At 37.1% G+C, this 13632-nt stretch overlaps 1 protein-coding gene across 1 annotated transcript; it reads right to left on the reverse strand.

The window, feature by feature from the left end:
* Positions 1-9123: 9123 nt before the first annotated feature.
* LOC150039732 (uncharacterized protein C14orf119 homolog) lies at positions 9124-9730 on the reverse strand. The gene has a single exon (XM_090327613.1). It carries the CDS (start codon positions 9640-9642, stop codon positions 9214-9216), a length of 429 nt encoding a protein of 142 aa, XP_090183739.1. The 5' UTR covers positions 9643-9730; the 3' UTR covers positions 9124-9213.
* Positions 9731-13632: the final 3902 nt, after the last annotated feature.

A 13632-nucleotide genomic window follows, 5' to 3' on the forward strand; every position in this document is an offset into this window, starting at 1 on the left:
CAGAAGCGGATGTTTGAATAAAGAAGAGAGAATTTGAGCCAGGAAGATGGCCATTATTCATTCAATTGAAATGTACTAAGTGTTCACTATATTTTAATAGAAATATTTTTTATTTTATTGTCAGGATAATGTATAGAGGGGTTACGGTTACATTCATCAGGTATTAGAAGCATTACTTCTCACACATGATATTCCTTCTCATGTTTTTGTCCCCATTTCTCTCCCCTCCACTCACTCCCAATCATCCTCTTCCCCCCTTCCCTTTCCTATTTCAAATAAACAAATACACAAATATACAATATGCCAGGTAACAAAGTCAGATACAGTAACCACAGGAGATTAACCATAAAGGCCAAAAAATAGAGAAATAACATAGTACATTAAGAACAACACCATTAGATACTACATATGGGGCAGTGAAATCAGTCACTACTGCCATCATGGAACTATATCTTATTAACAAGTTGGGAGCGCTATGATTTTTTTAAAAATAGAAGAAAAACTAGGGAAGGTTAAAAGTGATGGGGAAGGGGACATTTTATGAGAGTCTACAGTGCCAAGCATAGACCCACTGGGAGTGAATGTTGAATTGGGAATTGACAACCATGAGAACTGGTCGAGATTCCCAGTGACATGCAAGGACAAGGAGCTATGACTAATTCTCACTGTAAAGTAGTCAGATACATGTTATTCTGCAGAACTAAAATTATAGACCTTTGCATTATTTCTAAAATGTGATTTTCTTAAGAATTATGGTCGATAGCTGGGCGTGGTGGCTCACACCTGTAATCATAGCTACTCAAGAGGCTGAGATCTGAGGATACCAGCCAGAACATAAAAGTCCATGTGATGCTTATCTCCAATTAACTACCAGAAAACTGGAAGTGATGCTGTGGCTCAAAGGTAGGGTGGTAGTCTGGAGCTGAAGAGCTCAGGGACAGTGCCCAGGCCTAGAGTTCAAGTCCCATGAGCCACAAAAAATAATTGTAATTATGGTCTATAAATTGCTTGGAATTGACTCTTTGTTTTTAGTTTTGATTGGTATAGGATAGGTATTACATTTTTTATCTTACTAAATATGAATCTTTGTCTTTCTCTTTCCTGTGATCTTCCCTCTAAATCAAGCATCTGATTCCAAATGTGTTTCTTGAGGGGAGAGATGAGGTATGTGCCTTGTATTTGATTGCATACGACTTTTAAGAAAAGAGCCAGTTTAAGCTAGGTGCTGGTGGACCCCAACTGTAATCCTAGCTGCTCAGGAGGCTGAGATCTGAGGATCACAGTTCAAAGCCAGCCAGGGAACAAACATCTATGAGACTCTCCCTTCTAATTAACCACCAGAAAACTGGAAATGGTGCTGTGGCTCAAGATGGTAGAAATCTTGCCTTGAGTTACTAGCTCAGGTATAGCACCCAGGCCCAGAGACAAAAAGGCTAAAAAAGAGCATTGTGCCATCTTAGTTAGCATGACTTTGGATAGGTCAATATGTCTAATGCAATGTTTTCCTGCCTTGTTCATTTTTAAGAGTTCCTGACTACATATTTTCTTATCATAGAATCTGATATGGATCCTTTATCTATGTTCCGCCACAATAGTTTTTTTTGTCAGTCCTGGAGCTTGAACTTATCATCTGAGCACTGTCCTTGGGCTTTCTCAAAGCCAGTGCTCTACTGCTTTAGCCACAGCACCACTTCCGGGTTTTTCTGTGTACTTGGTATTGAGGAATTGAACCTAGGACTTCATGTATACTAGCAAACACTCTACCACTAGGCCTAGGACATACTCCTGGAACAAATATTCTTAAAGAGGATTTATATTCAGAATGTGTTTTAGGAGCAACAGCAACAAAAAGAAAACTATGAATTAATTTTGAAAAGACAGACAACCCAGTGGAAACACAGTCAAATGATTTATAGTTGCTTTAAAATAGACTGCAAAATTAATTTGCAGCCATTCTAGGTGAGGAATATATATTTGGACATGGTGTGAAGGCTAGAAATGAACGTTAAAACAATGGAATGTCACTGTTAACATGCCAGAATTGTTAAAATTTGAAAAATGTATAATACCTAATAGTGGAAAAAATATGGGCAAAAGTATAAACTCTTGTATGCAGAGGTGAGCATAGAAATGGGCAATCCAGGGGCCGGGAGTTTGGCCTAGTGGTAAAGTGTTTGTCTAGCATGCACGAACACCCGGGTTCAATTCCTCAGTACCATATACATAGCAAAAAGCCGGAAGTGGTGATGAGGCTCAAGTGGTAGAGCTCTAGCCTTGAGAAAGACCAAGGACAGTGCTCAGGCCCTGAGCTCAAGCCCAGGACTGGCAAAAAAAAAAAAAAAAAGGAAATGGGCAATCCATTTTGAAGACTGTTAGTAGTCTCTAAATTTCAAAGTAATAATTAAAAACAACTCGACTCCACATGAATTCTCCTGCAGAAGTGGCTATTTACATAGATCCTTGGTGCCAAACAAGGTTGGTTTCCCTCACACACACTCTCTGAAGAAGACAGATGGAAACTTTGGGTACATTTTTGTTATTCGCAACTCAGGTTATGCTCCTGGCATTTCATGGGTAGAGTCTAGTCAGTGCTAAATGTATTACAATGTGTACAACCATGTTCTCTCAGGAAAAAAGAGAAACACTTTTCACAAAATGCCACAGTGTTGGTATTTGGATACACTGACATATCTTTCAGTAGGTTCACTGTAGTGTTGGTAGCTTATGCCTGTCATCCTAAGCTATTCAGAAAGTGGGTATCTGTGGAGCAGAGGCAAAACAGTCACCAAATAACCAGCATAAAACTAGGGCTGGTGGCATGGCTCAAGGGTTAGAGCACAAATCAAGCATGCAGAAGCCCCAAGCTGAATCACTGATACAATTAAACACACACACACACACACACACACACACACACACACACACACACACACACACCAGATTGAAGACATTATTTCTGCAAGAAAAGCCAACATCTGGCATAACAGGATTAAATTAAATTTGCTGTACTCACGTAAGAATACTATACAACATTAACAAAAACCAAGTTTTTGAATTACATATTTTTATTTCTTATGCATATGAACATTGAATAGTGAAACTTTTAAAAATTGTTTTTAAAAGTGAATTGGATCTGGCAAATATCATGTAACCCTTTTATTAATTACAATAAATATATATATATGTGTGTGAATTGGAAATGAGTGGTATGCAATTGCCAGATCCCTTCCTTATCTGTGTTAGTCCTGAGACTGCTGAACACAGACATTCCGAGGGTTTCCAGAAGAGCAGTTAGTGGTGATCCACTAACTACTAGGACTTTTGTTGCTTCTCTCCTTTTCCCACCTCATCTTCCACTCCATTGTCAGTTTTTTGGGTTTACTGACATCATGTTGCTCATAAATCCTATCTCATATTCTACTTTTTGCAAAACCCATTGTAAGGCATCTTGGGAATCACATTATAAAATATAAGCTACAGGTGCTTCATCATAACATTTTTCTTTTCTGTGTCTAACCAAGCAAGTGAAATATATACATATATGTTATGTATATTATATATATATATAAATGAAAGTGTTTGGCATAGATCTATTCCTAGCACTGTGCTAAGCATGTCATATGGTTTCATCTATTTAAATAATACAAATTCCTTTTGCAAGAGGAGTTTATGAACAAATAAATTCTCTATCTATTTCTTCATATAATAATGAATGTCTCTATGATGTTGACAGACTTTTCAATATAGAGGGTGGCAGGATAGACATCAAATGCACAAACAAAAGTCGTTATTTAACTACTACAGTGAGTAGAGGGAAGGGAAGGGAAATCACCATAGGCTAAGAAGACAACCCCATGTGTAGAAGCTGACTCCCTGAGCAGAATTTCATTTATTCTGAGGTTAAGTGTTATGGAGAAGAATTTATCAGTTGATCAAGATAAACTGCTTTGTTAAATGATGTTTCCTTTGTACCACTACTTAAAGATAATAAAAAAATTAAAAGGAAGAAATGTCTTACAAATAGAGACAGGATAAAAGCCAATGTCTGAGAGAGGAGGGGAAATGTAATTTCTTGAAAGGAAAGTGCTGTGGGTGGCCTGTGGTAAGCAAAGGAGAAGAGGAGCTGATCCTAGCTGGTTATGCAGGTCATGTGGGATATAAAGAATATAGAACTCCAGGACCATTAGAATTCTAAGCTACTGAAGGAGCTTTTCCAGTGGCATGCTGGTGTTTGTTGTTATTCTTCAGTACATTTCGTTTATGGATTCACTGCTTCGTTGAACATCAGACAAGGAAAAGTTCAGTCATTTACCAGAGGCTGTAAACTATTTAACAGAGCCACATATGACTTACAGAATGGATTTTTTTGGGTTAATGAGTGTGTTTGTGTACACACATTCATACATGTGTACCATTTTTTGTTACTATCTGGTCTTTGTAAACAGTTGAAATTTCAATGGTTACATGATAAAATGCCATTGAACCAAATTCTGAGTTTTAAAATATACTAATTTGTAATGGAGACCACAATTTTCATGTATGAACTTTAACAGGTTTGCTGGGGTTGGAAGTAGAAAATGCTGAGTTGTTAAGATGCCTTTGGTTTTTCTGTGGCCTCAATTCCAGTATCAGTGATCTCAATCTTCCTCAATTATTGGCAATAATTTGCCTTCCTAAAACTTACTCTGTCCAATTGCAAGTGTATTTTTTGATACCATGCTGGATTTTGAGTTCCAGAAGGTCGAATCTATGTTTATAGAACACACCACACCCACACAGTCACCTCTAACACACACACACACACACACACACACACACACACACACACACACACACACACTGAATGAATGATGCATACGGTGCTTGTTCTGAGGATGATTTTTAGTTATTCTCGTAATTTGAGAGTTACTGCTGCAGGACTGTGGAGAAGACAGTGTAACTGTAATGAATGGAGTGTCCTCACTAGAGGGTGACAATGAAATGAAACAGTGAGAGGTTGAAGAGCCACATGCAAATGTGAGAAGTCTGAGGGAACAGAGAGAGAATAGACACAGAGAGCTTGCTGTATTGTCCACAGTTGAACCCTGATAGAACTCATTCCGAATAGGAGCTGTAGCAAATGAGAGCTGGGAAAATGAACCTGAGATAGCATGGTAGAAAAAAATCAGGACTGCAGAACTCACAGTGATTCTCTGAAGTCTAGAAAGGATTCAGGGGTCATGGATTAATAAGATTTGTATACTTTGTCCTTATTAACTGTGAGTTGAGAAACAGTAGTGTTGTGGGTTGAACATACTCAAGTTCTTGAGAATTTTTATGTTGAAATCCTAATGCAATGAGTAGAGTAGTGGTTTTAAGAAATGGGGATTATTACCACCCTATGGAAGAGACATAAGTTTTCCTTGGACCTACTGCCATGGAGTTTCACTGGACAGATGCCATCCATGAAGTAGGAAGAAGGTCCTGACCAGACACAGGGACTATTTGTGCCTTGAACTTGGACTTCCATTATCCAGAGCTGTGAGAAATAAGTATCTGCCATATATGAGCCATGGACTCTCTGGTACTTTGTTTTAGCAATGAGATTTTACAAGATGGTTCAGGTGGTGATTTAAGATTTTGAGCTGAATTCCCAGTTTCTAGAAGTTTAATTGCTGGAAAGTACTTTGAATTCTATATAAGTATAATAAAATCAGAAGGTCACATTGGCAATATGGTATTGGGGAAGAGGAAGAGAATGCTTAAATGTCAGCTTAAAGAAAAATTGCAATAGGGTTTCTGATGTTTAGAACCACTAAATTTAAGCTCAAAGAGATAATTATAATAATACCTTGTATTTGTGCTATTCTATAATATTTACAAAATATGTTGGCATATATTATTATCTTTATTCATCACCTTATATAATTTGATCATTTAATAGTACTGCCTGGTTGTTTTGCATCATGTTAACAATAAAAACAAACCACAGTACATACTTACACCCACACGCACATATTTTTTTCTATTCCCATTTATTTTTGTCATGCTGTATTTTTAACTTCTGCTAATTTGTTGCATTTTTCTCTAACTTCTCTACCCTGTAAATCTATTCTGGAACAAAATCCATTCTGGAACAAAATGCAAATGTCATTTAGCACTATGTGGTTTATCATTTGGATACATAGTAGATACCTCTATGAATCCACAGTTTTATGAAGAACCTTTGGATGCTTAGTGAAAGACTTTCCCTAGTTCAATGCTATTTCTTCTCTGTGAACCTAATGTCACAATAATCACTAAAATATTATCACATGTTAACCGCCTTCACAGTGTGTATTATATATTTGCGTCTGGCCATTTGAATAGGTTCACAAACAAGCTCACAATTTTCACTCTTATAAATGATTTTGCTATACTTCTGTTGGCCTGTGAGCTTTAATCAGTATAGTAAGCAGAGAAATTCCTATTGTTTATTTCAGTTACAGGAGCCAAAAAAGAAAAAATATAGTTGGAAAGTGTTCTTTAAAATATAATATGAAACTTTCAAAGGAATAAATAAGTAAATGTCTAGTCTAAACAAGAACTATACATATTGAAGATATCTTTAAAATATCTGAATACTATCAGAAAAATCATGCAGCATATATATGAGCAAAAATATTGGAATGTACTAAACGTCCAACCAGACTTCACTAGATGAAACTGTCAAAATTAGACCATCAAAAGCAGGTAAGAAATGAAAGGATTAATTAGAGTAAGATTCAGTAAAAGAGAAGAGAAGAAGGAAAGAAAGAATTATAAAGTGAGTAGATGCTTAGAGAACATAAACTAGATTAAGAGCTCAAAGAACTTACAATCTTCAATAAACATGAAAATGGAAAAAAAACACTAACATCTTCCTTGGCATAATATGGATTTCAAATCTATATGATATTGCTTGGCTCCATTTTTAGTCAGCATAATTTTGGCTTCTATTCTTCCATGGATAACAGCCAAATTCATCTGTCTTCTATGTCCAATCCTAGCATCTTTTGTTTAGTTCCTTGACTGAGATTCTGTTTTAAATATCTGAAATGTTACTGTAAAGAAAAAAGATTTTCCTGAACAATTTGAGGTATCCTTTTTAAATCATACAGTTATCATCTGAAGCTTTGCCTTCCATCCAGTGGGTTGAAGCATGCAGGTATTTTTCTATAACTTACTTAGAGATTTCAATGCCTCCTTTCACCAGAAATTGCTTTGATTAATATAATTCTCTTTCTGCTGTGATTTCTTGATACTAGCCCCTGCCCTCTTTGATGACTGGAAACTGCAGGTGCTGGATTTCTCAGGAAGGCAAAGATGCAGGGTAATGTGTATATTCCTACCTCAGTGGCCACAAGTTGATTTTAAGGCTTATGTTGTTACATGGATTTGTAAAACCTGGGAGATAACTTAGCAGGTCTTGGGTCTACTGGAAAGCAGGTCTATTCTGCCAACTCCTGAGCCACAGTTCTTGGCTCCGAGGTCATGTGACTTCTGGCTGGAATACATCAGTAATGAAGCCAAGAGGTGGAGGGCCCCACCCAGCTAGAGTATTGCCTAAGTAAGCAACTTCTGTCCTAGGCCTCTCCTGTGACTCCAGCTCAGTGTGGTTGTACCATTCAAGGTGACCCCTTGAAATGAGGACATCTAGGTCCCTTCACCTCTATAGCCTAGTGATGCTAGGGAACTCTCTATAATGTGAATTGACAGATAACCTATAGTTACCAAATATTATTCATAACAATCCAAAACATTTCATTCATGTACTCATTCAATACAAGTAATTTCCTGCATTGTTTCCTTTACTATAGACTTTTGAAATGAATTCAGTGTTGCTCTAGAGATCCCAGGGGAACACGTATAAATTCGTAGGAAAATCTTAAGTTTAACAAATGCATTCCTACACTTTCAGAAGATGATTTGTCTAATTAAATACTAATCTGATATTTACAATAAAACACAGCTTTGAATAATCCTATGAAACATTCTTACTAATGGGATTATAAATCAGAGATTAATTTGGTATTTCTAAATATCAACTGTTTATATTCACTTATGACATTTAAAGTACATTAGGAAAAATATTGAGTACTTTGTAAGATGTTCTTATATTGTATATTTAAACTTAAGTTTTTCAAATTACAGATTTGATATTTATGTCTAAGCATTTCTCTTTAATTTTTTATGGTTATAAAGATACATTCTTTATTTTGTTATTAAAAAATAAACTGCCTAACTTATAAAGTATCACTTTATACTGTTTTAGGACAGGAACAGAATTGGAACATCTGCTACCAAGTCCCAAGGTATCACATACACTTTAGGTCATTGCTATTCAATATTTTCACTGCTATTGGGAGTCAAAGAGCATAGAGGATAAAGTATCTCCTTTTCCTAATTTTTAACTCATTTTATTGTTATTGGAAATATGATGTACAGAAGGTTTACAACTACCTAAGTCAGGTAAAGAGTACATTTATTTTTGGGCAATGTTGCTTCTTCCTGCTCTCTCTCTGCTGTCCCCTCCGATCCCCACTGATTTTCTTTTTGCCAGTCCTGGGCTTGAGCTTAAAGCCTGAGCATTGTCCTTGGGCTTTCTCAAGACTAGAGCTCTACCACTTGAGCCACAGCACCATTTCCCGCTTTTTCTATGGATGCGGTACCGAGGAATTGAGCCCAGGTCTTTGTGCATGCTAGGCAAGTATTCTACCACTAGGCCACACTCCACACTTAACACTCTCCCCCCACTCCTCTGAATTTCTAGTTTTTCAAATCATCACTAGTAACTCCATTATGGTAGTGTCTGATAAGAGTATAAACCTAAACCTCTAAATGCAGCTAAACTAGAAAAATACCTTATATTTTTCTTCTTTCCTGTTTCAGAAGGAGGATTTTACTTTATACCCATTATGGACCACAGACTGGTATTAGCAAGTAGGTACTTTTTGGTTATAGCTTCAAAAGTCATTGAATTCTTGAGGTTTTAGATCTCTTGGAAAGCAAAGTAGGACACTAATATCTCAATTTGCTTAGACAAATACCATTTCCACCGAGTCCAGTTGATACATTGCTAATATTGAAATAAGTGTGCCAGTCCGCTCACTGGATACTACCCCCAAATCTTCAAGTGACACATCTGAACAGTTTTCACTGAGGAGTCATAGCCTTGGCTCCATTAGCTATGGTATCTTCTTTTGATCTGAGTTATCAGTCCTTTCCAGCTGTAGCAGTCACTGCTTGGTAAAACTTTGCCACAAAGTCTGGTTCACTAACTTCCAGTTGTCGGACGAATTCATTGCGCTCCTGCTCAGCCCAACCTCGAAACCACTGATCCCAAAGACGTAATTGACACTCAAAGATACAAGGTGGTCGGTTTGTCCCAGATACACTAGGCTGCTCCAGGCTGTCCAGTAGAGGCTGTAATTTTCCTGGCACCGCTTTAGCTACCATGTCCTGCAGAAAACGTTCCCGCTGGGGACCAGACCAAGTGGCAAACCAGTGAAGAATGCACTTCATCTCCTGGGACGTGATATAAGACATGGGAGATGGGGAGGAGTTGGTAATGCTGTCGGGTACTGAGGGTAATGCAGAAGGCAAGGATTGTGGCAGCGAAGAGGAAGATGATTCCAGTGGCATCCTCCCCTTTCCTCTCAGAGGGCACCCCGGGATCACCACAAAAGTCCTTCAGTTCCAACTACAGCTGCGCTGCGTCCATGTTTCCTCAAAACCCTGGCCGGGGCCTGGATGGGGCCCCGAACGCCCAGGCGGCCCCGTGCCGGCTCCAAGCAGGGCAAGGCCGGAGGCGACCCTTCCGAACGCCTTCGCGAGTCGGCCTCCTCTCTTTAATTTTTTTATACCAGGAAACAAGCCTTAGTTTAAGTGAATAACAATTTAAAATAACAATTAATTATAATCTAACTATACTTACAAATGATAACTGATTGTAAAAACTCCTCTTAAAGGCTGGAAATATGGATTCGTGATAGAGTGCTTGTCTAGCATGCATGAAGCCCTGGGTTCACTTCCTTAGTCCCACATAAATGGAAAAAGCCAGAAGTGGTGCTGTGGCTTTAGTGGTAGAGAGCTAGCCTTAAGCAAAAGAAGGTCAGGGGACATGCCTAAGCCTCCAGTTGAAACCCTAGGATTGGCAAAAGAAAAAAAAAGAAAAACTTTTTTTAAAAAAAGCATTAAATGCTAAAAATGCTTTTACCTAATTGTATAAAAAACTATAAATAAAATCACACGATAATATTCCATCACTAGAGCTTGTTTATAACTAATTTTTATTTTCCTGGATTTTATCTAGGCTCTATTATTTTATTATGAAAGTTCTTCACCTACTGGGGTAACCTCTTGTTATATATTAACAAAATTCATTTTTAAGTAATTTATTTGCATATTTTCTGCCAAGGATTTTTTTTCATTTTGTATTCATACTTTATATATTAAAGGATAGATTAATACATAAACATTTTGTCTTCATACACACATATTCCACCTGTCATTTATATGTAACATACTCAGATAAATGCTTCAGAACCGTCACTGTATATGGTATCTATGTGAACGAGGTGATATTCAAACATCCCAATGTAGTATGCAAAGTAGATCATAAGCCTCATTCTCCATGTAAGTCTTTCCTGGATTAGATCAGTGTCCTGAATAAAGCAAACACCGAGAAAAGACTGAAGGACAGTGTTTGCAATATAAATAGATCTTACCAAAATATGTTGCTACGGGGCTTCCAATTCTCCTAACTAGCCCAAGCTTTGCAAAAATGGTCTTTGTTTCCACAGATCATCTGTCTGTGACTGGATTTACTGAGCTGGGATCTGGCCCAGGTCTTGAAACATCAATTGTTCCTAGGCTGTCGCTGTTGCCACAAGTGAAAGACCCTAGTAACAGGCAGAGCTTTTCCAGAAAACAACTCTGGTCAACTCAATAAATACATGGACAAATAAAATCACCTATTCTGTGTGGATTTACTTGTGTCAAAGTGACATATTGTCAACAGGAATATTACTCTGTTCCCAAATGTTATGTAAACTGAAAACATCCAAAAACAAAGAATCCTTTAAAAATCATTTTAGTGCTAGCAAACAGTGTCTGACAAGTGTCTCTTCTCTGTGTGAAAAAACGAAGTGCAACATGTCCCCATCCCTTTGAGATACCTTTCCTTATTCACACTTCCCCAGGTATTGTGACAGGAACTCTATTCAATTCAAATCAGAGGCTACTACCAGAACTTATTTAATACACCTTAGAATCATCTGGAGATTGTATGATTATGAATGCCCAAGACTTGGCATTTCTAATTATCTCCCATGATGCTCAGAATTTAGCCTGGGGATATGTTTAGGAAGAAGTTCAGTTTCCTGTAAGCCATGTGCTCCTCAAAGACTCCAACTTCTTTCTTGTAGCTGGGTACAGTGTAGCACACGGTAAACAAATTATATTTCCATAAAGCATTATCATATATATTTTCTAACCACTCACTCATTGTCCCTGTTGAGATATACTGTCAGTTTTCTATAAGTACAGAAGGAGGACCTCAAAAACAGACTTCATATGTAAATTTATATGCCTATAAATATATATGTATACACACAACATTTAATACATCGTGCATATATAATGTATGTAACTATATATACACATACGCACTAAGTTAACATAACCAGAAAATTATATCTCCATGTATTTAGAATCCTTGCTTTAAAACAACTGTATTGAAATTTCCAGAGAAAGCTGATCTTATAGATATATTATCACCATTGAGAAAGTATACTAGAAAGAAAATACATAATAAGCATGGAAGTGTTATTTTAAAGAGGGGAAAAATAGGTAAAATTCTAAAGTACAAACCAATAGTGTGGGCTGTGCTTGCCTTGTATGTACAAGGACCTGGATTTGGAACCCAGAGCTGTAAAAAAAAAAGTTCAATATCTAAAGCATCATTATTTTAAAATATAGAATTAATTCCTTATAATATGTAAACAAAATGAGAGAACTAAGAAATAGAGTGCAAATAGTCTATTATTTTCCCTTGCTTTGAATTCAGAATTGGGAATCAGAATTAACTACACATAAGGAAAACCAGTCTTGGGTAACAGAAGTTTTGTGTAGGGAGGGCGTAGGAGGTAAAGATTCTCAAACTGACAGAGAGCTCTCTTGTTCTTGTTTAATACAATTTTTTTTGTCAGTCCTGGGGCTTGAACTCAGGGCCTGAGCACTGTCCTTGGACTTTCTCAAGGCTAGAGCTCTACCACTTGAGCCTCAGCACCACTTCCAGCTTTTTTCCATGTATGTGGTACTGAGGAATGGAACCCGGGTTTTCGTGCATGCTAGGCAAGCACTCTACCACTAGGCTACACTCCGGGCCCCTTTAATACATTCTTTAATAGCTTCCGTTGACTTGGTGTGATGCCTTTGTTAAGAATGGCTCTAGTGTCTCCGGCAAATTGAAGCACTCCAGAAGAAAGTGATGGAAGCACATACACTTTCTGTAGACTCCCTTGATGACTCTTTCCTAAGATTAACCCATAGCAAGTCCCACTAGAAATAGAATATGAAGCAATCACTCAGTATTCTGAAGGCTTTGCATCAGTTGACCATTGTACTTTAATATTGTTGTTGTTGTCATTGTTGTTTTTGCTGTTGTTGTAAGGAGATTGAACTCAAGTTTCCTACTTGCTTGTGAGCTCTATTGCTGTAGTCATGCCCACTGACCCCTTCATTTTCTTGACTGTTTTGTTTCATTCACCTTGTCCCCTATTCTCATCCTCTCCCACTCTATACCATAGAAAGAAATATTGAGTCTACAGGCCATACACTCAAGTCACTGAAGAGATGGAAGAGAGGAAATGTTCTAAAGGTTCTAACAATGCCTACTGCTGCTTTACTTTCTCTGTTAGTATGCAGATGATTGTAAGTAGGAAGTTGAGTTGTTTCTATGGAAAAGTTATTTTCTCGAATGCTAAGCTTTTGAGAATGTTGATGGCTGATGCGTAATGGCTCATATGTACCATTGAATATGCTGACAACATGAAAAAATTCACTGGCTTCTGGATGTTTTATCTTAATGTACCTACAAGTACCACACCGAGTGATGGCTTCTTCATGCTTTAAAGGTTTTCTGTTGCATGGGAGAGCCTTGTCTGGTTTCACCTACTGATTTCCTCATTAGAGCTTTCTTCCTATAATAGACTAATTTATTTTCACAGCAAGTTCCAACCAGAATATATGATAGCAGTTTTATACAAGTGTATGAGTAATAAATTACTTTCTATCGGTTATATTTCCAGAGTGAAATTCTTACTGCAAATTAAAACAAAATCTATCTGTGCTGTTTCTGATTCTAAACTTTAGAAGCATAAATTAAATGATTCATGTTTGAATCGAGTTGTAAGTACAACAAGAAACAATGCCCATATAAGCATATCATAAGGCTATCAACCTACTTGTTTCTTGGAATTTGATGATAACCAAAATGATGAAGAATGTCATATAACTATAAATACCACTGAATAAGTCTCTCAATTTTGAATTTGGTAGTGGGTATATATAAGTCTATATAAATACACATACATATATAAATACATACACATAATATAAAAACATGTACAC

This window comes from Megascapheus bottae, unplaced genomic scaffold (genome assembly GCF_031878675.1).
Source record: "Megascapheus bottae isolate mThoBot1 unplaced genomic scaffold, mThoBot2.hap1 HAP1_SCAFFOLD_346, whole genome shotgun sequence".
Lineage (NCBI taxonomy): Eukaryota > Metazoa > Chordata > Mammalia > Rodentia > Geomyidae > Megascapheus > Megascapheus bottae.